The 27,577-nt window shown below is 38.1% G+C and overlaps 2 protein-coding genes across 2 annotated transcripts in view; one reads left to right on the top strand and one right to left on the bottom strand.

Moving 5' to 3' along the window:
- TNNI3K (TNNI3 interacting kinase) overlaps positions 1-27,577 on the top strand; it is a 280,990-nt gene that overhangs the window by 202,696 nt on the left and 50,717 nt on the right. The window contains exons 22-23 of the mRNA XM_057716084.1: positions 21,414-21,473; positions 24,435-24,604. Of these exons, the coding sequence (XP_057572067.1) occupies positions 21,414-21,473; positions 24,435-24,604 (230 nt within the window). The remainder of the gene's footprint in view (positions 1-21,413; positions 21,474-24,434; positions 24,605-27,577) is intronic.
- LRRC53 (leucine rich repeat containing 53) lies at positions 481-17,062 on the bottom strand. Its single transcript, XM_057745455.1, has 6 exons — positions 17,032-17,062; positions 15,301-15,399; positions 14,023-14,136; positions 10,883-11,698; positions 5,431-5,946; positions 481-2,789 (listed from the first exon to the last, which is right to left on the bottom strand). The coding sequence occupies exons 1-6, from the start codon at positions 17,060-17,062 to the stop codon at positions 481-483; spliced, it is 3,885 nt and encodes a 1,294-aa protein (XP_057601438.1).

Raw genomic sequence — 27,577 nt, 5'->3', positions numbered from 1 at the left:
TGCATATCTGCTGGACTACAGTTAACAAAGCTCAATTTTTATTTTCATACCATAATTAGGAAAACAGATCAGGCACAAATATGAATATATAATCATCTGTGTAGAAAGCAATATTGTAATACTGCTAATTGAGATATGTATAGTAATTTCTATAAAATAATCATCTAGTATAAATCTGCTCAAGTAATTTTTCTTATTTAATCTTTCATTTGCTTAAGGCTTTTTTTTTTTTTTAATGTTTGCTTTCTTTTCCAGGATGAGGCACAACTCTTCTTTCCCATTTTCACATTCCTTAGAGAAGCAAACTCAATTAATTGTGTCAAACATATCCTGTGGCTGTGTCTTTGATTTTTGCATTATATTCAACTGTGTACTTTTATTTTATTGATAACAAAGAGTTACTAGGATTCTTCCTCCAAAATAATGCTTTTGAAATACATGCAAAGGCTGCAGGATGTTTGTGTGTCCTTTTGAAGAAAGCTAAGGTAGAAAAGGATTATTATTTGAATTATTTTGTTCACTTTGTTCTGCCTCTAAAGACGATGAGTTAACATACTCAGCAGATAGTAGATACAGTGCAGGTTTAGGAGCAGAGTTTTCAGCTTCATTTATTCTTCTAGGAATTATAGACACCTCATTTTCTGCCTCAAAACTAATGTCTTTTAACTCTGGTAATGTCTCCCCTGTCATTGCACCTTCTTTATGTGCACTGTTATCTTTATCTGGTTGAATATTTTGAACTTCTTTCAAATCATACATATTGCTATTAATTTTAAGATCTATTTCACTACAAGGTAATCTATTTTTGGTTTCATGGGAACTTGTCATTCTCAAATCCTTAGCTGCAATAGTCGCCTCAACAGAATTTGAATCATATAAATGTTTTTCACTTTTTCCATTTTGCCAAGTTTGTTGCTTTTCTTTTGTGGCTCCATTTAAGGTCATCCGTGTGGTCTTCATTAACATACTAGAATTTGCCTTGCTTTCATCCAGCATTTTTTTCTCTTCTTTCCCTACTATTTTTATCTCCAGTGCTTCAGCGCCGTCATCTCTGGGCAATGCATTTGTGCTGTCACTTCCATTTTCACTACTCTTGGGTAGAGGCCAGATGGCTTGAGTACTAAGAGGGGTACTGATATCCTTGGGAAGCTCTATTCTATTTTGGTATGGAATAGAATTTATCTTCATAAATGTTAAGTTGCCCTTGGATTGTGTCCAGGGAACAGGAGAGGAATCATAAGTTTCTGTTTTAGGAAGTTTCTTTCCTACATCATTTCCCTCATCCATAACACAACTTTCCACAATTGGATGTGATATTTTGGGTTTTGTCATTAATGTTTTTCCTTCGTTTCCAAGTTGTTCGTGACTTGAGAGTTGCTCTGCATGTAGTAAGGTTTGATTTTGTTCTAAAGTGTTTTCCTTGTAGGTGTCAGTCCTGTGGATTTGATTCCCCAGGGACAAAGAAAACTGGCTTAGCTCGCTGGTCTTTGATTTGTCTTGCTCCATGTGTTCAGTAGCCCCCGTAGAATGGTGGGATGGTGAAATATCCTTTCCTGTGTTTTCCAAAGTCGCTGGTAAATAATTAGGAACCCCCAATGCCAGGTGAGCTGCACCTCCCACTTGCTCAGTTGAGAAGGGGGAGTGTGAGTGCCTGTGTTCGGCCACAGTGGGTGTGGGCTGAGGCAGTGTTGATGGGTTTCTGTCAGGAATATGACCAGTAGGGTGACAGTTGTCTTCCACGGAGCTCTGGTTGGCCACAGACAAGTTGTCAGCACTGAGCAGAGGAGCCTTTTTAATGTTTTTTCTGCAATATGGAGTCTGCTTTGGGGCATGTTTGAGAGGCAGCCTCTTTGCAGGGAATTTAGCATGGTTGTTACCCTCTGACTGTTGGCAGAAATCTGCAGAGGACACCAGGTTTATTTTGGCTTCTTTCTCAGAAGCTTTGGAGAATTTATTAGGCTGTAACGACACTCGTTTGCGTTTCTTTGGGAGTTCTGGCAAGGATTTTTCTGGATGGATTCTGACTTTTCTAAAAGGGTTTAAATTTAATTTTATCCTTAAATTTTGTCCTTTAATTTTCCCTTTGAAGTCAGATTGGTTGGTTCCCTTCTTTTTCAAAATCTGTGGATCAGTAAGCCATTTTCCTCCTTTGTTTCTCTCCTGAGGATTGCTGCATTTTTTGAGATCCAAGCTGGTTAGGTAGTTACTTTGATTTTTCTGCTCTTTCCAATGGCTTGATGTTTTGGATGACATCACCAAATTATTTTTTTCTACTAAATCAGGATGATGGAAGCTAACCCTCTTAGGGGAATATGTTTTCTTGATTTTTGTTGATAACCCCGATAACTCCATGTTGTCCTCACTCATGAGGAATTTTTCTATTGCTCTTTTAATTTGGATTTGCTCTTTCTTGGGCTTTGAGTGTTCTCGACGATTTGGCTTCTTTTCTTTCACGTAATCTTGAAATTGATCACAGGGCACATATTTACAGATAAGAGAATTGTTTGGCTGAAAATACCCAGGCCTGCTCCGTGTGAACCGTCCACAAGAATCATCATATTTCGATCTCTGTTTTTGTAAGATCTTTTGTACAGAGTGTTCCTCAGACTCGCGAGGCTTGGATGATGAGCCTGTAATAAAATGTCTCTGCCTGTGAGGTTGTAAGCCATTGTCTCCTTTTTCTATTGGAGGTTGCCATGATTCATTTGTTAAATGCTTTTCAAGACTTTCTCTTGCCAAGGCTGAAGCGGATGTTGCATATCTTTTACTAAATGTGTCACTGCTGATATCTGCTAAACAATAAATGCAGGAATTAAGCACTGAGCAGAGTTTTATTACCCCCAACCAAACAGACGCTTAGAAGCCTTATGAAAGATGCAAAAAGGACTCCTTTGATTATGGTAATTCTTGAAAATTTCCTAATTTTTTAACCAAATCCTCAAGGGACATTTGGTAGTTTGGTGTGTTGGCAATGATACTCTTTATGGCCACATTTTAATCAGTTGTGATGCTGATGTAAAAGTTGTGGAATTAGAAGTAAAAATATTCATAATTGTAAATATTTAATTAGTTGTCCATTAGGTTAGCTTTAAATATGAATAATACCTAAATTCTTTCCAAATAGCGATAGTAAATTTTTTCTCAATTCATTTCCACTTGGAACTAAATATTAGGAAGAACATAATATAATATTGAGTAATATAGTTTCCAACAGATAATAACCTCAACAGCAACAGAGAAATACTCATGATACTACTGGTTTCATTAATGCAGAGTCCATATCTGTTTTACTTCACACCTCTCAATAGAGTATTCATTAAATATTTGTTAAATGAATATGTGTTTTGGACTATGGCCTGGGCTGTGTTGAAGGAATCTGTCTGAGACTTTTAAATGATGCATGCTAATATAATATTAATAATACATGTTAAATAATATTAATGACAAAAGTAATAGTACTATTTCACCATTAATTGATCATATACTAAGAGGTAGGCATTGTGCTAAATACTGTACATTGATTTTTTTCATTTAAGAGACCTGATCCATTGCACAAGTCCTATTATCCTATCATGTTTACAGAGGAAGAAACAAGTTTAGAGAGGTTGAATATTTTTCCCTAGTCTCATGTCAGCTAAATGATATGGGAAGAATTTGACCCAGATCTGTCTGACACTAAACCCTATCCTCTTCCACAATGCATGTTAAGTTTAAAATTACATCTTATCAGTGCACCTTTTCTTGTTTTGTGAAATTATTTTATCCAAAGGAAGAAAGAAGCATTTCTTTCAGTGATAGAAAGAGGTGAAATAACCCCCAACTTGCATCCAATTCTAATCTGAGATCTACCTTCAACTCTCTGAGTGACCTTGGAGAAGCCATTTACTCCCTGGATATCAGGAGATTAGACTAGATGGGAACTTTATGTGGGTATAAAATTATCCTGGGGAAAGAATTTCTAGCCTTCATCATATTCTAAGAGAGTTCTGTGACTTAAAGATAAAACTGTTGGACTAGATCACCTCTAAAGTCTCCTCTACCCCTGAAATACTGTAATTATATGTTTCCGGGTTAAAAGACCTAATCAGAGTAATATTGCCTCTTACATTCTGTTCTGGGGCAGGTGTGGCCTTGAATGTTTTCTTTCCAATACCTGCCCTTTCCAGTCTCAGTACAATGCCTGGCATGTAGCAGAATTTCAAGTCTTTCTTAAATGTAACTGTATTGATTTGACAATCCAGTGTTCTCTGTGTGAAACAAGAGACTGGGTTTTAAACGGTTAAGTGACCACATTCCCTTTAGTATAAGAGTTTCCCATAGAGAAGTGAAGGCTCTGGACAAAGCTAAAATGAAACATGTGCCTAAGGTTTGATTCTATTTAAAGGCTAAGTGCTTATTTCTTTACAAAATAAAACCAATCTGATCGGGTTTCTATGGCAAATGTTTTCTTCCTTGGCCATTCCTCTTCACAGTCAAATCATTAGATCCCCAATACTGGTAAGATCTGAAGTCTAGGGGATGCAGTTGCATCAATTCACATCCTGCTTTATACCACATGTGGAATGACATACAGTTTCGTTCTTTTCCAGTAGTCCCCAAATCCATCCTTAGGGCCAGATCCCCATGGTAAGAATTTCTTGGTGCAGCACCTCTGTCATTCATATTCTGAGAGAAAGCTCTGCTTGTTGTAAACCAATTCAAATAAATGACAGGAACCTCTTTACAGAGCAGCTGTCAAAGTTTTCACTGTTGAGCCTGAAAGCATTGCCTTACTATTCAGGGAGAAAAAGGAAGACATTTAATTCATCGCCTCCACCTAAATATTGACATCGCCCATGTACAGTGGGTAGATGTCACGGCCAGATTCACTTGGCTCCCAACATGGGACAATGAATTAAGTCCTGACTTTCCCTGAACTGGGAAGTTATCATCCCTGACAGCTCAGCAGGCAAAGTATGTGTCTTGACATCATTCCTGAAATGAATCGCTAGCATTAGAAGGCCCATTCTTCTAACATGTCATGCTCTGGGATGGTTGCTTACTGCAGAACTGGCATTAGAGCTCTAAGGATTGTTGGAATAGAGACCAATACCCAGCCTCCCATAAATCTTAACAGCACTATTGCTACTTAGAAGGCTTCTTAAAGATTTTTTGAAAAAACCAAACATTGTTAGGTGTTGGGTCACGAAATTCACTTTCCATTGGGCACAAGATGTATTCTCAGCTCCTGAGGGTGGGAAGTGTGCTTCTACACATCAGCCCAAACATACATGCTCATACCATACACACAAAGATACATGTCCAGTATCTTTAGGAGAGGAATAGGCTAGTGCCACAGAGATTTTTATGGTATTTCTCTTTTGAGGAACTCAAAGGAGGCTACCCCTTTAGAGGGATTTAAACAGAGTGGGATTTTCTAAAACAACTCACCTACTGTTCTCGTTACATGCTGTGGCAGAGTTTGAGGTTGGACTTCTCCAGGCTCATGATTCCTCAGCTTTTCAGCTCTCTTTGGACAATATCTTGTAAGTAAGCCGGCTTCATTAAAAGCTGCCATATTCCCAGGAGGCTCTGAACATCCCGACTGCAGCAATCTGCCACCAAAGCAGAAGAAAGTGCTGTCGGCCCCACGGCCCCTCCCTTTCAGGTTTCTAAATGATCCGTCAAGAGCTGTGGACTCACAGGCCAGTACTGCTTGATGGCTGTTTTCCTGTAAAAGTGTCATTTCCTTTCTGGACCCCACAATGGACATGACCTTTACCTCATTTTCCTGAGTTAAGTGGCAGTTACAATCTCCCTTAGCGTGGTAATTTCTTGCCTCATGATCACACAGGGATTCATCGAAGGTTCTGCAAGGAAGGTTTTCTGATGTGTGTTCATTTGCTTTGCCTTGTTGGAGTTTCCAGTTAAATACAACTAAAGCTAGGCAAGTGAGACCAACAGCTCCTGTGACAAATAAGAGAGACTATTAAAAGATAACATCATAGGAAGAAACATAAATCGTCAAATGTGAAATCCGCAAATATCAAGGTTAATGGCTTAAAGGACATTGAAATGGGTGGGAAATCTATCACCATGTGGAAAAATATTAGTCCAGACAGAGGCTATTTAATTGACATTGTTCTGTTTTCCAATTTGGATCATTCTTTGTATCTATTAAAAATCATAAGAAACAATACCATCTGGAATGTGTTTGATAGAAAAAGGAGTTTTTTTCATGGACTGAAATTCATTCAAGGTAAACTAATTCCAGCATTAAAATTCTTTTTCTGCCTATGGGAAATGAAACCTCCTATTTCTTAATCCCATAGTCAATAAAAATAGACCACATTTAGCATATACCCTGAAATTCTCGTATGCAATAACCTCCTCTCCCCAAAGAAAAAAAGATTCTATGAGCTACTGCCATATTTTAATCATCCCTAAAAATTCATCCCCTACCTCAGAATACATCATTGGCTTCTATTAGCATAAAGGTCAAACTCCTTGGCATTCAAGACTCAGTGTAATCTGGCCATAACCTTCCTTCCTAGCCTTATTTTTTTTATTATTTCCCACATTCAAACACTATATTTCAAACTCTTCATTAGTCTTAAAATGTACTTCTAAACCTTTGTGTATTCTCTTAGTGATGCTTGTAATACTTTCTCCTATCTCTGCTTATTTGAATTTCATTTATCCTTTAAAATCTAAATCAAAACCTCCCAATTTCTTGACACTTTTGCTATTTTTTTTCCGTCTTGCAAAGATCACTGCCTTCTATGAACTACCACAATAAAATGATTGACATCCAATCTCAGAATTCCTGGTACTGTCATTTCATGTTCTCTATAGACTAGCTTATCCTCTAAATAAAATTGTAAAGGGCAGTGTTTCTCAGACTCAAGTGCAGAGTCTAACCTGTTTCTACTGTTTCTCATCTTGAGAAACAGCATCCTCAACCACCTAGATGTTCAAACCAAAGTCTCTGAGTTACACCCAACTCTCTCTGACACAGTGATTGCCTTTTTTTCTTAGCACTTATAACAATATAAAATTATTGTGTTCACTTGTTCACTTGCTTGTTCATTGTCTGTCTTCCCCTGCTAGAATTAAGCACTATGAGGAAATGGACCTTTTCAGTTTTGTTTGACATTGTATCTCCAGTGCTTACAACACTGGCACAGAGGAGGCAGTCCAGAAATGTTTATTGAATATTCTTAAATAAGCAGAAGGAATTCTGATTATGAATTCTAATAATGAAAAGTACTGAGTGGCCTAATCTTACAAATCTCCAAAATGGTGATCAGGAGGACATCATGTCAGTATAGATTGAGTTTGGAATTCTGTATTTTGAATCCACCTTTACCTCTAACTTGCCATGTGACCTTGGGCAAGTCAGTTGCCCTGGAAAACTCAGTTCTCTGACTCTGGAGATGAAGACGGTGGATGAGATGATATCAGCATTCTAGACTCCTTGATGGATTGCCCTATGCCTTGTTCTCTCCACTGCAGACAACTTTAATGACAATGTGAAGATAATTTTTTAAACTTAAAAGAAAAGAGTTGTCAGGCATGGTTGGGTGTCAGGCATGGTTGTTACGTTTTTTCTGTTAAAGATTAACCAAATAGAATAGCAGTTTCCGGTAAAATATGCCAACCTTTGTGTAACGTACCAGCTCTTAACGTTTTAAGCCCCATTTTAATTTATTTGACAACAATACACTCGTGGAGAGTGCTATAACATATTGAAATAATGAAATCTCTATTAAAAACACAACATTTTCTAAAAGTAGTAGCAAAAGTTAAATCAGAACATTTTCCTTGTCAGATTCTAGAGTCTGGGTAATTCCAAACAAAGGTTTTGGTTTTTAAATGTTAAAAACATGAAAATAATAAAATTTTAGAACCATCTCTGTATCCCTTACATGGAGTAAAAGAACTCAGGATTCAAAGCTCTGTTCTGATACTTTTCTTAAGCACATTTTCTAACCTCCCTGAGCTTTATTTTTCCTCCTCTATCAAAGAGGAATAATTAATACCACTCAGAGATCAAGTGAGATAATATATGTGACATGTTTAATACAGTACTTTGATACAGTGAGATCCAGTGAATGGTCGTTGTTATACGTTATTGTGGTTATAATTGCTGCTGCTGCTTTTTAGGCTTTGTATTATCCTATTAGATCCTAGAAGCCTCAGCTGTTAGGAAAAACTCCAAAACAAGTCATTAAGAGAATACTTTGTACGGCTAATGCAGTTACTAAACCAAATAATAAAGGAAAGAAAGGCCTAAATTTTTTAAACGCATGAATCAGCCATTGAAATGAGAGTAGGCATAATCTGATTATGGGATAAATTTCCTCTGTAATTGTGTCTAAAGGGCAAGGAATCACTCACTCTCCCACTGTTGATGCTAGAGCTATGTCTGGATCACATTACCACTCAGGTATGGTCACTTTCTATTAGTGCAGAGAGCAAAAGCAGCAAATGAAGCTTGTAGGCCAGCTGAACCTGCCGTCAAGAAGACGGTTGAATTTTCATTGCCATGGGCATTGTTGCTATTTTTAAAACGTGTTCTAACAATTTTTCTGAGTTGGAAAATAAAAATATGAAAAATTAACGATAAAAAATCTCATTGAAGTATTGGAAATGTTACAGCTTCATGAAAGCTTTCTCTCTTTTACCTTCCAGTTCATAGAATAGGAAGCATCAAGAGGTTAAATGCCGATTAACCACATATTAGTTTTAAATTCACAGAATATGATCTTATACATTCCTTGGAATTGTGATGATTTATCTATAGCCAAAGAAGAAAATATAGTCAGAGGCCAAATTTTATTTCTAAGTCCTTTTCCCATAATGTAGAGGTATAGATTATTGACCACACTTTTACTTCAGGAGGAGTAGAACCTTAGAAGGAGTAATCCGATATCAAAAGTCAGAGTTGTTTTAAAGTGAATCTCTCTTAAAAACAGCATCTTTAATATTAATTAATGAAAGGTACATTTTATGGTAATTTCACACACTAACTTAACATACATGCAATAATATTTATAATTTATCAGCATGTTAAGCTTCCTATCATTTTGACAAAACCTTTGGAATCTTCCAGAATTTTTATCTATCTCTACACTAATGCAGAGTTGTTAACTTGGGGAAATCTTTTCTAAGAATAGATATAAAAGATACCTAGAAGATCCTAAAAATTGTATCTATTGTAATATTTCCAAAGTGATGTCCTACAAGACACTAATTCAATGAAATCCTCTGTGAAAAAAAGTTAATGGTCAAATAAGCTTAAGAAATGCTCCATTATTATATCTTCCTCTTAGAGATTAACAATACCTAATAGAAAAATGAAAGGCGATGAGAAATGATTCAGTAAAGCCTATTTCACTTTAATCCAGCATTGCTCAAATCTATTTGAACCCCATGACATACTGCTTGTATGTGCATCTGTGCATGTTTTTATTGAAATATCTATTAATTTTCCCCTAGAATTTGTAGTCTAAGGAACACATTTAAGGAAAAACTCTCTGTTGCCCTAGTGCTTTTGTCTTTTTTGGTAAATTATTTCTTAGCACATAAATTACTGACACAGTTACACATTTTCTAAAACAACTTATCTTCCTGAGAGGATTCGAATTCCCTTCCAAGTGAATGTGATTACTGCTGTGGTAGTTTCACTGTCTAGACCTGACACTAGCCTCCATCTATCCTGATTAGAAGTGTAACTGTCAAGAGCTAAAAGTTTGATGTTCAAGTGGTTCACTGGAAACCTGCTATGGAATAATTATTTAAAGCACAGATTCAAAATGTATCAGTTCAGTCCTGAGTGCTGCTTGCAAGCCTCTGGTCCTCCAGTGTTGGGGCACCTCCCCCCACACACACACAAACATACCACCCCCCCCACACACACATACACGTCTCATCACCATGGTTATCCACAGGGGCAAAGGATTTCATCCTGCACTGAAAGCACACAAACATCTAGACAACTTGACAAATTTCATTCATATTTGGTCTTCGACTAATGACACAAAGCATCACATTACATCATTCATCCAGTGATATGTAATGATAGCTGATGCATAGTTTTTAAAAAAAAAGTTTAAACTACCATAGAGAAATTAAAGGGTTGCATATATCCTCTCCTTAGTCCGTTGGGGTGGGGGACGGGGGGGCGGTATGGGCCAAGCTTATAAACAAGTTAGATAAACAAATCTTGAAAGAATTCAGAATCCCCAAATAGGAGGAAACCAAGGCACAGAACAACTAAATAACTTGCCCAAGTCACACAGCAAGTAAGAGCAAGAGCCAGGTTTCAAAGCCGAATAATCTAACTGCAGAGCTCATGCCCTTAATCGTCGCTTATACAAGCACCAGAGAGCAGAATGCACCTGATTGTCATATAGCATCTCCTTCTGCACTTGGTAAAGCCTGCTGATTCTTATTACACCGCGGAGAGGCCCACAGATGTGAGTGCCTTGAGGAAAAAGACTGTGTCGTATCACATTTTTAACCCCTATCTCCTAACATCTTAATGAATGTACCAGTACTCCTCGGTGAGTGGATGACTGAAATATAGACTATTCTCTCATTACAGACAAGAAAACTGATGTCTGAAAAGCAGGTTAACGTACTCAAAATCACAGTGCTAGGACTGTGCTATACGAGGACTAGCGCTCTTTAATTCTCATTCAAGGCCCTTTCTTCTGTTAGTTTCTTTGCAACAGGAAATTTTTGCAACCTATGCCAAGTCAGCCAACATCCTCCCATACTACTGACAACCTCTCCATTCCACAAGCCCCGGAGGGGTTCCCCAGTTGCCAGAGAAAGCTATCATTTAGAGTACTTCAAGAATATGGAGAAAAGCTGAGCACACTTCTCCCTGTCATACCTGCAAAGCCAAGGACAGTCAGCAGGGCCACATCCTGCCCTGGGAAGAAGGGACTTCTGTCCTTTAGAACCAGAGTGAGGTTGGCAGCCTTGGAATCACAGTTGGTCTCAGACAACCTCAGCACACTCTTTGCAGTGGACACAGACGTGGTGGACGGCAGACAACTTAGGTCCTTGGCATTCCTGAGCGTGCGAGCAGAAGACTTCATGTAGTTTCTTAAGAACCGGGCAAGAGGGTAGAGATCACAAGTGCAGCTCCACTGATTCTTATCTAAGCTCAGAAGGGTTAACTGCTTCAGTGGAGTAAAAACATCTGGCATGTGGGCCAACCTATTTCGGGAAAGGTCCACTTCCTGTAGTTGAGGCAGGGGCCGGAAGGCATCTTTCCCAATGTAGGAAATAAAATTGTTAGATAAATCCAGATGCCTGAGACTGTGGAGATTTGTGCCTCCGAAAGAACTGTCTGTCAGATTAGTGATCTGATTCCCATCCAGCTGGAGCCGGGTTAGGCCCCTGGTGTTTCGGAACCAAGACCCTTGCAGGGTACGGAGAGCGTTATTACTAAGCACCAGCACCTGCAGACTGCGAAGCTTGCTGAAGGTATGGTCGCTGAGCGAAGAGCTGGATATTTGGTTGTGCTCCAGCAGCAATGTCCGCAACTTTGAAAGGCTGTGCAGGGCGTCTTCCCGAACATCCTCGATGCCATTTCTGCTCAAGGAGAGCAGGGCAAGATTAAACAAGAGGGACAGATTTGTGCCCTCTATAGAGGAGAGATATCCATCGGTGATGATTAAAACCCTCGTGGTCACAGGGGCTGCTGTGGGGAAGAAAAGCACAGACTAAAAGTGAGTACACACATGTGGGAGGGGAGCACAGCGAAGAGCAGAGATAGTCAGCACCCTCTGAGCAATCTTATCACCTGGGTAATAACAATAAACAAAATGAAAATGATTCTCTGATTTCTCAGTTTAAGGGGAAGGTGGCTTTTTATCAGAATGATGGATTTTTATATTCTTTGTTACCATGACATGTTTATTTGAGAAACATAAACCCATCTGTTCCTTTAGATGTCAAATTTAATTCATTGTCTGGGACTATCATCATTGATGTTGTTTTGAAAGTGGCTTTTCAGACTTTCTCTCTGTGAGGCTGTGGCCTGACCTGCTCCAGCCCTGCTGGCCCAAGACAGATTCACTGAAGAGCCGCGCCTATGTCTGAGCTTCCTAACCAGTTTTGCACAAGCAATGTATATTTATGCTGTGAAGCCAATCATCTTTTCTCTCAAACATAAAGGTGTGGGTTGGGGTGGGGGAAGTGAAAAGGAGCGTTGGTTTCTGCTTTTTAGCTTCAGGCTAAAAGTTGGCAACTTGGTAAGGATCTATATTCTCTCCAGACGACCCGAGGATCTGTCAGTGGAGTTCTCATTATAGTCTGGGCCATCTTGGCCTCCTGTCTAATATCTGTTTCTTCCAATGAAGTCCATCATGTGATGACAGGTGGTACTCAGGGCTTCCAACTGTTAAATCCCTTCACCATAATCACCCCAGAGCTATCACTGCTCTGTCATTAGAAATCAAAGCGTTGTAACTCAATAAAGATGCATTATAATCAAGAGTTATTGTAACACATCTTTATCATGCTAAAATTGTTTTGACTGCAAGTGACAGTGTCATAAGGATGGAAGAGTCCATTGTCCCTGGGAGGTCTACAGGTGATATTAGAACAATCAACTATGGGGGAAGCAAATCACAGTTCCCTTATGAAATTCAGACTACATCACTGAAACAAAGAGATTAAAAAAAATGTAAACGACAAAGGATTTCCACGGTGCCTTCTTTTCGAAGAATTGCTCCCATCTCTGTAGCAGGAGCAAGCTTAAGTCACAGGGTTTTTGTTTGGGGGTGTTATGCTTTTAGCATTTATTACTGATTATTTGAATTCTATTAATTCCGGCCAGTTTGGCGTTTTCTTCCTTTCATCATTGTTTTCCATATGGGTTGAGGGAGTTTTGTTTTTAAGGATCCTCAGTCCTCTAGGGATTTCTGACTCTGAGAGAGCGGGCTATTGTTTCTGTCAATTACTTCTTGTCTAGGACCAGACAGGCTCCACTCGCAAGTCATCTGTTTACTTCTCTGTGTTTATGAAATCTAACTTCACAAATGTGGCACTCTGTAAATGAGAAGGAATATATAGAGGTGCAGCAATGTAGATGAGCAATATTTGTTTCTTGCAGACATCTGCTATCTCTGATCAAAAAAAAAAATGTAGTGAAGTCAGGAAATCTATTTGAAGGGATGGGAGTTTAGCGTTTTTTAAGTGTTTTCTATACAGATTGGAAACAGTGTACGACCAACTAGGCTTGAAACTGTCTCTCTCCTGTCAGGAATGACAATGCCATCTACCTCTTAATTCTCATGGAGTCATAGGATTTTTAGAAGTGAAAGAACTCATTTTCTTCCACTCCATGTTGGATTTGTTTCTGAAATTTTTCCATTGGCAGAGTTTATAGCTTGTTTATCTCTTCTTGGATATCAGGATGTAGATCACATTCTCCTCAAATTTGTTAATAAGGTGTCTTATTAAACTGTTGACTTAAGCAAGCAATATGTAATGAATACAGGCAGTGTATCTTGTTAGCATTTCTACAGCTCATTTACCACCAATAAAAAAAAGACTACACTTTCAAAATTAGATGCACTTTGATAATAATCTGTTTTGCTGGTACATCACTTAATCTTACTAATGCTGAACAATTGCAGTTCAGGTTCCTGATTCATTGATATTTCTTCCAGCCTGTGGTAGGTTTCAAATCTGCACAAAGAGTGGACAAAATATAATTAAAATGATCTGTTTTTTCTTTTATTAAAAATAGTGTGTAACTGAATGAAATGGTGGTATTCTTTTGTAATAGCAAAATATCTCCGTTACCTCTGAAGGTCTTAGAATAGTTTTGGTTGAGACCACCAGGAACGAACAGGAAAATAAAATAATATTATCCCTCTTTAGTCCGTAAAGAAGGCGGGGTCTTTAAAAGTTTACCTCTTTCAGGCTGAGCTGAGAGATCAGTCCGTACAAAGAAAGGCATAGCAATGCATTTATCAGATACACTAAACACGGCTTTTTAGTTACTGGTTTTATTACCTACTGTATAGGTTAGCTGGTGACAGAGGGTTACATCTTTGGTGCACAGCACACACGATGCAGGACAGGCTGCCACCGACCGCAGCACAAGGGCAAAGAGTACGAGCCATCCGCCTGAAAGAAAGCAGAGGGCAACGCACCTCAAAATGCTGGCATTGATTCTCTAGGGGTTTCAGTGTCTTCAGTTCACGAGGCATTTTGGTGATTTCTGCTTTTTAATGAGCATTTGGGGTTCTCACATGATGCCAGATAAATGGCTAGACTCCTTAATCTGAATAGGATTTAAACTGAACCATTATAAGGAACAAGGGTATAATGTGCAGCACAGAGAGAGATAGCCATGATTTGTAATAACTTTAAATGGAGTAAAATCTATAAAAATATTGAATCGTTATGTTGTACACCTAAAACTAACATGATATTTTAAATCAACTATGCTTCAATAAATATATATGTATTCCCACAATAAACAAACAAAAGAACTGAACTGTTAAAGCATTTGACCATAAATTCAGAGAACTCATATCCAAGGCACAGCCGTTAGTATAAATTATTTAAAAATTTAGTTACTGTGTAAAACACTTGATAGTTTGTTGAGCTTTTGCAAATCCATTACCTTATTTAATTCTTTTAATTTGGCAACTCAGTTTGAGGCTGAGAAAACTGAAGCTCAAAATGGTTAATAAACCATCCAAAGTCACATAGCTATTAGGTAGTTAACATCGTCTTTTAACTCTAAATCCAGTGTTCTTTGTAGTATACAGAAGCTAGTCTCAGTCACTGTTCAGGTTTAAATTATTCTTCACAGATATAGATGCCACACATAGAGAGGAAGAATGAAGGAGCATTAAGATCACAAGCTCCACCTAGCTTTGAATTCAGCTCTCCTGTTTACTGACTATACTATCTTAGATAAATTATTTAATTTTTCTGATTTTTCCTTTTCAAGTTTAAAATAGAAATAATAAATGCCTACATTACAGAGCATTATGAGTTAGGTAAAATGTTCCAAGTGTTTAGTAAGTATCATATTTTACCATTATTTTGATGCTTTTTTAGCCCTCCAATGAAATATTAACACCATTTGGATTTAATGTTCAAAAAAAGGCCATTCATTTATAATGTATTCCCTGATAGGTTAAAAAAAAGACACTTCAAGCAAATTATAATAAAAACCCTCTCCCCATACAAAAGAGATAGTTTGAAAATAAAATCAAATGTAAATAAAACATAAAACTATTCATTCTGTCATTCTTTCAACAAGTATTTATTGAATACCTTCTGTACGCCAGGCATTGCTCAAGGCACTGAGGATAGAGTAGTGAACAATAAATTCCTGCCCTCGTTGGATGGACGTGCTATAAAGGAATGTAAACACTAAAACAAAAAATATGAAAATATGTACTAAGTCATCTGGTGATAAGGTCTATGGAATAAATAGGGCAAATATGGTGGACAAGAAAAAACTGATAAAGTAATATTTGAACAAAGACCTGGGAAAGATGAAGGCTCTGGTCAGTCCAACTGGAAAGAATAGTAAACAAAAGTCCCTGAAAGCAGGGTGTGCCCTCATCCTGAGGAGGTCAGCATGGCCTTGTACACAAGAGAAAGAGGAAACCAGGAAATAGCAGGGGCACGCTGTGCATGCCTTAGAGATGAATGCAAGGGCCTTGCGTTTTTATCCATACAACAGGAGAGTAATTGGAGGCTTCTGTGAGTGGCATTACTTCATCTGTAGTACAGTTTTAAATGCTTATTTTGCCTCCGTGTTGGTTACTATAGCTTTGTAATACAGTTGGAAATCAGGGATCATGGTGCCTTTAGCTGTGTTCTTTCTCAATATTGCTTCGGCTTTCAGAGTCTTTCGTGGTTCCATAAAAATTTTAGGATTGTTTGCTCTATTTCTGTGAAAAATGCCACTGGAATTTCGATGGCAATTACATTGAATCTGTAGATTGCCTTGGGTATTATGGATACTTCAACGTTATTAATTCTTCCAATCCATGAGCATGGAACATCTTTTCATTTATTTGTGTCTTCTTCCATTTCTTTCCTCAATATTTTATAGTTTTCAGTGCACAGGTCTTTCACCTCTGTGGTTAAATATATTCCTAGGTCTTTTATTCTTTTTGATGCAATTGTAAATGGGATTGTTTTCTTCTTTTCTCTTTCTGATAGCTTGTTAATAGTGTATAGAAACACAACAAGATTTTTGTGTATTGATTTTGTATCCTGCAACTTTACTGAATTTGTTTATTAGTTCCAGCAGTTTTTTGGTAGAGTCCTTTAGGTTTTCTATATCGTCACCACATATAGTGAGTTTTATTTCTTCCTTTCCAAGTTGGATGCCTTTTATTTCTTTTTCTTGCCTAATTGCTATGACTAGGCCTTGTAATACAGTATTGAGTGAGAGTGGGCATCCTTGTCTTATTCCTAATCTTAAAGGAAAAATCTTTCAGTATTTCACTATTGAATACCATGGTAGCTGTGGATTGGCTACCGTGTTGGGCACATACTTTTAATAGGCAAAGAATAGAAGCAGCAAAAGTAGTTAGAAGGAAATTATAATAATACAAGGAAAACATGACGGTGGTTTAGACAAGGATGAGAGGTAATCAGATTCTGTATAATTTTTTATTATCATGATGCAATTTAGTGTAACAAATTCGAGCCCAACTAACCTATCCTGTGCAGTGGAACATGCTAGGTATACAGAAGTAAACAGACCTTTGCTTACCCTCAAATCATGTTCCAGCTAGTGATAATAGACATGTAAATATCTAGTTGCAACACAAGAAAGAATGAAATAAATCTAAATAAAAGTGAAAATTATCTTGTGAAATCCTTGGACACTTTAAAAAGGACGTGTCTTGTGAGTGGGCTTGAAGAGGGCAGAGGGTTTCCACAGGCAGAGAGTAGGAGTTAGATAATTCCAGACTAAAAAAATAGTAAGAACAATGTCCTACATTGAGCAAAAGATCTAATCTCAGTTCACTTCTTTCAGCCTACCTGGGCTGCTTAGAGTCTGTCCTGTGCACATGTGGTTCAGAGGTCAGGCAGAGAATGAGGCAGAGTTTATATGCAAATTCTGGGTCTCCCTCTCCCAGACCCCTTTCTTTCAGGATTTCCCCTCGTTGTCTAGTGCTTACATGTGATAAACAGGATTCTAGGATGGCCCCCAAGATTCCTTCCCCTTTTTGCCAGGCATACCTCCTCCATTTGAGTGTGGACAGAACCTGTGAGTATGATGACATATTACTCCCATAATTGTGTTTCCTCATATGGCAAAACAAAGATTATCCTGTGTAGGTGTGACCTAATCAGATGAGCCCTTTAAAAGCCAAGACTGTTTCTCCAGTTGGGCACAAGGGAAAAAGTTTAGAGAAACATGCCCTTGCTGGCCCGAAAGAAAGCAGATAGCTATGTTGTGAACTGCTTATAGGAGCCATGTGGCAGGGAACTGTGTGCATCCTCTAGAAGCTGAGAGTCATCCCTGGACAACCCTTGGCAAGAAAACAAGGACCTGAGTCATACAATCACAAGAAAATGAATTCTTCCAATTCTTCCAGTGAGCTTGGAAGAGGCCCCTGAGCCTCAGATGAGAATCACCGAGTGAACTGACACCATGATTTTAATCTGGTGAGGCCCTGAGCAAAGGACCCAGTTAACCTGTACTACTAGACTCTGACCCACAGAAACTGTAAGACAAGAAATGGCTGTTGTTTCAAACCACTACATTTGCGATAATTTGTTTTAAAACCTTAGCTAATACACTCTACCCTAGATGCTCTGAATTCTATCCTTCAGTTCTTCATGTAGGCAAAACTGCAGGCTTTCCATCAGAATTTTACTCCCTAAGAGGAAGATGTTGAAGATGGGGCCTGCCCTTAGGGTAAATGTTGTAAAAAAAAAAAAAAAAAAAAAAAGCTGGGAAACCTATCCTATGCCCTTCCTTTCTTCTGTGACTCTCCTCCAAAATATGCCTGCTCCTGTTCACTATTGCTTTCAGGTCACTGTCTTTTACACTTTATCCGCAGTTTACAGGTGTTATCTGGGGGAGGGCTGAGCCAATGTAAGTGCTATTTCTTCATTCAGAGTCTGGATACATTTTGAAGACAGAATGATTATGATTTGCTGGTGGATTAGAAGCAAGAGTATGACAAAGAGAGAATTCAAAGATTATCCTATGATTTTGGGCTTCTGCAAGTGAAAGGATAGAGTTGCCATTTACTGAAGCAGAGAACACTGTGAATACAAGAAATTGCATATGTGAGTTCAGAGTTCAAGAAAGAGTACTAAGCTATAGATAGTTGGAAGTTGTTTTTTACAACCATGAGACTGAATTAAATCCTCAACAAATTAAATAGAGAAGAGACCCAAAGACTGAGGCCAGGTGCAACTTAAAATTTAAAGATAAAGAGAAGTGAAATCAAAAGAGAAGACTGAGAAATAGCAAGTAAAAGTGAAGAAAAATAATGAGAAAATAGTGACCTCAAATCCAATTAAAGAATGTTTCAGGGACAAAGGAATGATTATTTACATTTAATGCTGTGCCAAGTAAGATGAATTTAGCAATGAGGAGGTAAATCTGTATCCTTAACAAGAGCAGTTTCAGCAGAGTGTTACAGGAGAAAGCCTGATTGGGGTGGAGGACAGTTGGAAGAGAATAAGAGTCCAAAAATTTAGGCAACTCTTTACAATCATTTTGGTGAACAGAGAAGTGGAGTAGTAGCTTGAGGAAGAATCAGCGTCAAAAGTTTTATTTTGTTGTTGTTTATTTGTTTTTAAGATGAGAGAATTTATATTTCTGTATGTTGATGGTATTAAACAATAGAAAGGGAACACTGATGATGCAAAAAACAGAAGGGAGAATTATTGTTAGAGCAATGTTCTTGAGTAGATTAGCAAGGATAAAATCTAGTACACAGTGAAGGAATTGCCCTCAGATAGAATCAAGCAAAGTTTATCTGTGGAAAAGGGAGTGAAGGCAGATTATTTAGGTTTAGACATAGATGGGTAATTGAAGTAGCCGTGGGAACTAGAGGTTTGAGGAAAGAGGAGAAAGTGCAAAATAGCCATCTAGACTGTGAGAGATAGTGAGCTAGGAATACTTAATAGACTGTCTGAGCAGTACTGAGGGTCCATTTTAGGTCAGAGGGTCATAATTTTGAAATAAGATCTGTCAGGATGTATTTAATCAGGACTAGGATTTTTCCAGTTGTGTACAAAATGCATGAGAGGGCAAGGGAGTTGAGGTTGTGTGGAAGGGAATGAATACGATTGCCAGTGAAATCTAGCTAAATTAGGGAGGAAATAAGGTGACTGGATGATGGTGAAAAGATGGTAACAAGAATAAAAAATAGGGGAGACAGATTAGATGATAGATAGATGATAGATAGATAGACAAAAAGATAAATAGAACAATATTAGCAAAAATAAGGTTTTTAAGGCTGAGTGATATACACACAGGGGTTTATTGCAGTATTCTCTTCTATTTCAGGGTATATTTGAAAATCTTCACAATAAAAAGCAGGGTTTTCTTAAGTGATAAGATGATTTATGTGGCCAAAGGTTGTTGGAGTAAGGGTTCCTGAGGAAGTGAGCTAGATAGAAAGGAGACAGAGCCCCAAGAGTGATCTGATGGAAATTGTAAGGATGGATAGGAGGAGTTGCAAGCATTGGTAGCAACAGGAACTAGGGTATGAATGACCTGCAGCTAAGTGACTAAGGGAAGGTGGAGGATAAGATCACTGCAGAAGTCATGCACTCCAATGTTCATTGCAGCACTATTTACAATAGCCAGGCCATGGAAGCAACCTAAATGTCCATCAACAGATGAATGGATAAAGAAGATGTGGTACATATATACAATGGAATATTACTCAGCTGTAGAAAGCAAGGAAACTGGGACATTTGTAGAGACATGGATGGACCCAGAGACTATCATACAGAGTGAAGTGAGTCAGAAAGAGAAAAACAAATACCGTATATTAACACATATATGTGGAATATGGAAAAATGGTACAAATCAACTGGTTTGCAAGGCAGAAATAGAGACCCAGATGTAGAGAACAAACATATGGACACCAAGTGGGGAAAGCGGGGAGGATTGGGGGGGAATGAATTGGGAGATTGGGATACTAAATGGTACACTCTAAATATATGCAGTTTATTGTATAACTGTATCTCAGTAAAAGTTCTTAAAAAAAAAAAAGATCATTGTAGAAGAGGAGACAAAGGAACCACCTCAAAGATTATCTGCACGGATAATAAAAGCACTGAGAGTAGTGCTAGAGAGCATGACAGGGAGCAAAGGACAAAACCTTGAAAGAAAGACAGAGAATGACTCTGTGGAAAAGCTTGGCAAACTGGTGGCTTTTTGAGGAGAAATGATTTGGAAGTTACAATGTTAGTGAGAAAGACACAGACCCCCACTTACCCCAGTACCACCCCCACCCACCTAGAGGTACAGGAATATGTGAGAGAAAACAGCTTCCTCTTGAGAAAGCTCTGGGGGAAGCAATGTCCTCAGGGGAGGGCTAGATATTAAGGGAGAAATTGTTCTACTAAGAATCTAAATTAGTTGGTTACTGCACCTGAATGTTAAATTGGGCTATCCACCTCCTGGCAGTGAAAGTTTCATAAAGGGAGAAATGATAGGTTATGTAGTCCTTAGGATCTGACAAAAGGAGGCATATAATTTCTTCAGAAGAGACCAACATTTTCTAAAATCCCAAGAATTTTTTCCATAGATCCGTAGTCATTTATATATCCCAGGCAACTAGAACAAAGCTTGGAATATAATCAGAATACAAGAAATGTTTATTTAACCAAACTCATCTGACCTGGAGGTTCATAGTGGACAATATCTTTAATGACAGTTTGAAGATAAAAAGCTTGTCCTAATCCCTAAAGTAGGGCATAGTCATGAGGTGGCTATTGATTAGTTTTGAATCTGACATGGTGTTTTCAAAAGTGAACCTAATTATAAAATTAGCTGTAGCAGTTCTTACCCTACAGACACATTGTACAGTGTATTATAAGGCACTGAGATAGTTAATAGTTTTTAGTATTCACTTTTATTCTTTCATTTTGAAGAGGAAAACCTGCCATTTAAAAGCATGCAAAACTAATTAAAGCTTTTCCACTATTTTATTATCTGAATGTAGTTGCAAATTCTAACTTAAAACTCTTATCAGAGGAAGACTCAACATCCCTCCCTGAACAGCAAATGAACATTCAATTAACACTTCAATACAAGTGTATTTTAAATAAAAATATACTTTATTGTTAATCTCATTCTTTACACATGCAAATACCGAATTTTAAAATCCAAAGAGAGCTGCCTCCCTTTTATTCTTTGGGGAAAAAAGTCTTTTCTTTATTTACAGGGAAGACCCGAATTTTCTGAAGTTGTTACCAAGCTAGAAGAGTGTCTCTGCAACATTGAGGTAAGAACTTTAGCCTCTGAAATATGTCCATTAAAAAGGCCTGACTGTCCAAAGATATTGGGGAAAGTAGTTAAGGTAATGCTTGTGGAAAGAATGTAAGTGTGAGTATCCATAACTCCATATTTTCACCCTGTCAGTTAAGTTCCTGGGGTAAAGGAGAATTGACTGCATCTATAGGAGCAAAGGCAAATTCAGAGTAAATTTGGGCCCTTCCAACAAATAATCAGGCAAGCAAATGGACATGGGTATGCAGAGCTTAAAAAAATTGATATGTAAAAATTTAAAAATATAACAAATATGTTAGAAGGTAATTATTTAAATCATTTTTTCTATACTAAAGTTCCTACATACAATGAAGTGTAAGCTAAAACATTAAGCCATTGTCCACTTATGTTCAATAAGAACAGGAAAAATTATGACTAAAATTAGCGCATAAATTAATTGGGAGGCATTGCTATTATACCACACATATGTTGCATAAAGTGATATGTGTTGGTAATGAGGCTAATGGAATTTTCTTTCCTTAATATCAAGGAGCTGTTTGCTTTAATTTTCTCTATAATTGCCTTAATTTTCTATACACCTGTTCAGGAGATAGCATTTGAAAATAGGCAAGGGAACTGAAACATGAGCACTAATTCAAAAATAATAACATATTCCCAAATGCAAGTGAGTGCCACAGGGAAGAGGGATGGACGTCGCGTATAAATTGGTGTATGAAGGGGAGGGGGAAAACAGCATGAACCTGAGATTACACAACTAAATCCCAAAGTGGAAACATCCAAGGAAAGTTTTCTTTCCTTAAAATCTTAACTAAGAGTGACTGGAACCTAATCTTTTGGAAAAGTGTTCCAGGTCTGCAATTACAGCCTGTAGCGAGTGGCTCTGTCTCATGACTCTTTACTGGAACTTATGAAGAGAAAGCTTTACTCTTCAGACATAAGACTTCCTTTCCCTTCTCTTCAGTCTTGAAACATACAAAGTGGAGAGAAGTAGAAGTATATTTGGTGAGGCTACAGCAGCCCCTACTAACAAGAGCATCTGCCAGAGGCTTGGGATGTTGAGAGATGATTTTCAGGCTTGAGTTCCAAGTATCCTCTCACTTTGAACCATTGTATTTAACAGAGCAAGGCTGTGCCGAGCCTGGGTTATATCCAGTTAGATCAGAGAGTGGATTCCAGAAGCAGGGACAATGGTAGGATCTGCTAAGCTAGTTAGTCTTGTTATACTGACCAAGCCTCTTAGCACAATCTTTCCTACTGGAGAAGGTGAATAACTGTGGGCTTTATGCAAAGAGAATTTGCTGACCTGGGTTGCACTAATTAACGGGCTAGAATTATCTTTAAGGGGCTTAACTTCTGGAGTTCCATAAGGCTCTATTCTCTGTACCCTTCAACTTTTTAGTCAGTAGTTTAGATCAAGGTCAAGAAGGCTCTGCTCATCACATTTGCAAATACAATAAAGTTGAGAGAGACAGCAAATATTTGAAAGCAGGATTCTAGAGTATTTTGGAAGATAAAGTAGTAGGACATGTCTAACAAGAATAAATTCAAAATATTAAGAAATAAATATATCACCATGTACCAGTGTCAAAGAAACAATAGTAAAAGAATCAAATATTGGAGATATGGTTTAGAAACATCATGAAGGTTAGTAGATAATAAGCTTTTGGGGAGTTGGAATATGAAGTATCTGTCTTGCATCAGAATAAAGAATGTGATCATTCCTCTCTCTTATGAGATGGCCAAACAAAATGGGTAGTCATGTCCTTTTAAAGGGATAATTAAAACTGGAACACAAATTTTAGGGAATAGAGATCAGAATGGTGAATGGGTTGAAAATCATGTATGTGAAGGCCAATTAGAGGAACTAGGGATGCTTATTTCAGAGAAGACAAAACTAAGATGAGTCAACAGCTGTTTTTAAACATCTGAAGAACTGTCATATGGGAAAGGGATTGGCCTAACTCTCTGTGGGCCAGCAGATGGAAATAAAGTACAGTAATATATCTGGTTTATTATAAGGAAGAACTTTTCAATGGTCAGAGCTGTGCTAAGATAAATGAATGTATCTGGAGGTAGTGAGTTCCCCATCACTGGATGTTCCCCATCAGACTGAATAGCTGACTTGAAAAGGATGCACAGAAGAGATTAAATCACTGAAGAGTTTGAAAGTTCATTTCAACATTGACATCACATGATTCTCAGAGCTTTACTTAGAGATGTCTTGGCTACTATGAAGAGTTTAGAATTTACATATGTTATTTTTTTAAAACCAAACTCTACTCTCTACATGTCTTATGAAATTATAAAGTCACAGCACTAATATCGTGTTAGGTAAAGGGCATAACAGCAAGGTTATCCAACATTCAAGAAAGCTGTCTTCTGTTTCCTCTTCTCTTTTTCATTTTCTTCCCTCAAACTCTTCTGTTTCCTGACTATACTTAACTATTTGTAACTATTTTAAAAATTCTCTTAAAACAACTCTATTTAGTCCTCATCCTTGCTGGACATTAAAGCATCCTTCATTTTATAAAATGGATGTATTCTTGGAAAAGTGTATAAATTCATTTTATGTAAAGGGAATAATTGTAAACTCCAATTTAAAGGAACTCTGCTGTGACTCTTTTCACCAAAGTGAAAAATGTAGAGAATCTTTTAACCATTAAGTATAAATCTTCTATTTCATGAATCTGATTTGAGAGTACTGTGTTTTGTGAAAGACAAGCATAAGTTTTATGGGCCAGCTCTCAGCATAGAAATGGGTCAAAAAAAAGTAAATTAAGCTAGCCAGGTGTTGCCATCAGAGGCTGAAAAGAAAAGCAAGAAGCAAGCTGAGATGAATAGAAATTAAAATATGAGAAATCCTAGAATAGAAAGTTAAAATATATCTACATTCTATACTACACCTTTAAGCCCGTTGGATTTATTAAATGATTGAAATTGCCCATCCTTCACTCAGCTGATGTCTCCTGCATCAAGTAACAGCAGTGGGTCTCTCTCACCTTCCTCTTCTTCTGATTGTCTGCTGAGCCGCGGAGGCCCTGGCCGGAGCCACGTGGCAGCTTTACGGAGTCGTTTTGAATTGGAATATGCTCTAAATGCAAGGTCCTATGCTGCCTGGTCCCAAAGGTAAGTGGTAATCTAAGCAACAGTTACACAGTCAAGTCAGATTCCAGAATCTCATCAAGATAGCCACCCTACTTGATTAGTATCAACAGGGGATTTACCACCCCTGTGGCAAACTGTGAAAGGGGAGTTTTGAGCCTGTTTTTCTCCTAATATTTTGATCAAAAATTAGAAATTTTGTTGTCTATTAGTTTAGGTTCTCTAAGCTTCAAGTTAACTCTTGCTGAAGCAAGAATTGTCTAGCTACAGCAACAAAAGGAATTTATCGAAAGTATCCAGGAGTTTCTAATGGATTTCAAGGAAGAATTCCTTGTGTGGGAATCAAGAAAGAGCTCTGAAGATCTGAGCACCAAAAGTTCAGTGTTCTGAGAATTACCAAATGACCCAGCAATTTCCACCCCTAGATATATATCCAAAAGAATTGAAGACAGTTTATAGAAGCACTATTCACAATAGCCAACATGTGGGGGGAGAAGCAAATATCCATCAATATCATCAGATGAATAGATAAAAAATGTGGTATCCATACAATAGAATATTATTCAGCTATAACAGGAATGATGTACTGATGCATGATACAGCATGGATGAACCCTGAAAACACACTAAATGAAGGAAGCCAGGGACAAAGATCACATATTGTATAACCCTATTTATATGAATGTCCAGAATAGGTGTATCAGTCACTTTGGGTAGCTGTAACAAAATGCCATAGATTGGATGGTTTTAACAACAGAAATTTACTTTCTCACCAAGCAGGCTGGAAGTCTGAGATCAGGATGCTAGCATGGTTGGGTTCTAGTGGGCTTATAGATGGCCATTTTCCAGGCTTACAGATGGCCACCTTCTCACTGTACCCTCATATGGCAGAGAGAGCTCTATCCCATCAAGGGCTTCACTCTTCTGACCTTATTTAACTTTAATCACCTCCTTAAAGGCCCTATCTCCAATATAGTCACATAATGGGTTAGGGCTCCAACATATGAAATTGTAGGGAGGAAGACACAATAGCAATAGGTAAATCCATAAAAACAAAATGTAAATTGGTGGTTACCAGGGTCTGGGTTGGGGAGGAGGAAATTGGGAGTAACTGCTTAATAGATACAGGGTTTTATTTTAGGGGGGTGAAAATATTTTGGAATTAGATAGAGGTGGTATTTGCAAAATATTCTGAATATACTAAATGCCACTAAATTGTTCACTTTAAAATGGTTAATTTTATATTATGTGAACTTCACCTCAATGGAAAAAAAGCCACAAAACAAGTTTAAGCAAATGGGCGAGTCAGAAAAAAGAAGAAAAAGAGTTCATCCTTTTTCTATAACAAACTCTGCCATTTACACACCCCAATCCCCAACAGACAGTATCCTACATCCTGTGACATCCTTGGGCGAGTCAAGTCCATAGCTGAGTCCAGCATCAATGGGAAGAGAAAATATACTCAACCTCTAGTGGGTTGTCCTACAAAATCATATGGCAAAGGGCATAAATACAGAAAGCATAATGAAGTAGGCATAAGTACAGTCTGCTGTGAGAGAAAATGTGATTGGTCCTTTTGGATGACATGGCCAACTCTGGTCTAAACAAATGTGGTTGGAGTGGAGGTGGGGTCATATTTCATTTATGTAAACATGATTGCCAACAGCCTGATCTGGATGGGGAGCAAAAAAGGCAGTCACTGTGAGCTCGATAGATACCCAAAAAAGTGCATACTGCAATCCGTGGAAAATCAGAAAAGACTGGCTTAAAATCTCTGTCCTTCCACACGTGCTCCAGGGTGTTTGTACATGAGCCATTACATATGTGCACTTACATGCACACATATGCACATATACACATTCACACATTCTGTCATCAGAGTCAACGTTTTCATCCTGAAGGTGGAAAAAGATTATCTGGATTTAGCAAGGATCTTATGCCATCTACAAACTGCTACTGTTGCCTTTTTAGCCATAGTTATTATTTTCCTGGTCTGACAAAACAGTTGCAGCTGCAGCTATAAAGAGATGGGAGCCTGAATCATGAAGACTTTAATCTATGAAATGTCATGAAGTATCAGCAGGTTTGATTGATAACAAGGCAAACTGGACACAATTCTTTATTGTTTTCCAGTCTCTCACATAATTTCATAAGAGGCTCATAGGCCAGGATTAGATTAGGTTCAGTCACAGCAACGTCTTCTAGTTCCATCTGTTCTTCTTCTTTACTTGTGGTTTTCAAATTAATTCTCTGAAGAGCCAGATTTGGGTATTCCCAAAGCATAGTCATCCAAGATTTGTCCACTTGAGGCAGAGGTTAAGAGGATGAGCTGTAGAATCAGACAGATCTGAGGTTCATTCTTGGCTTTGCCACTTAACAGCTCAGTGACGGTGGGCAAGTTACCTAAGTCTTGTACGTAATATACAGATAGTAATACTAGCTCTGAGAATTGTTATTGAGAGAGGCAGTATTGTGATTTATTGAAAAAGTGAATGATTGAAAAGTGCCAGCAGACCCAAGCAAAGGATGCAAGTTCCCATAATGTAGGTAAGTCACACAACTGACAGCACATAGATAGCTACACAGACAGAGGCACAGCAGCACTCCCAACTGGGTGAGTTGCGGGTGGAGAGAACACAGCTTCTCTGGCCTTCAGGTACCCAGAAGGAATACCACTACTGCTAAAACTGCCCAAACAGGGTGCGAAAAAATCATCGGGTGTTTTGAGATGCTTCCTTTGATATTCTGATAAGGTTTTTTATACCTCCCTGGCCCTTCGGGAGAGTTACGGAACCCTGATAAGTGCTTGTCTGTTTACTTGGTTCACATTTCTCTGAACAGTCTAGCATACCCTGAGTATTTGCTGGGAGGGTGCGCTGAAGGTCAGTTTGTAGTTGTATCACCCCTCTAGTAAGGTCAGTCTTTGGACTGCTTGAAGTCAACTCCACACATAAGTAAAGCATTCAGCTAAGTTGTAAAATGCACCAAGATAGGAATC

The sequence above is a fragment of the Hippopotamus amphibius genome, chromosome 1 (assembly GCF_030028045.1).
Source record: "Hippopotamus amphibius kiboko isolate mHipAmp2 chromosome 1, mHipAmp2.hap2, whole genome shotgun sequence".
NCBI lineage: Eukaryota > Metazoa > Chordata > Mammalia > Artiodactyla > Hippopotamidae > Hippopotamus > Hippopotamus amphibius.
The sequence above is the reverse complement of the archived record's forward strand: the minus strand, read 5'-3'. Positions and strand labels throughout refer to the sequence as shown.

Bases quoted from the DNA above. Each gene is read 5' to 3' on its own strand.
- LRRC53 (XM_057745455.1), bottom strand. From the start codon at position 17,062: ATGTGCACAGGACAGACTCTAAGCAGCCCAG. The intron at 11,699-14,022 runs GTAATAAAACCA...TCTTCCCCACAG, and splicing joins CCAGCTAACCTATACAGTAG to CAGCCCCTGTGACCACGAGG. The intron at 5,947-10,882 runs GTATGACAGGGA...TATTTGTCACAG, and splicing joins GACTGTCCTTGGCTTTGCAG to GAGCTGTTGGTCTCACTTGC.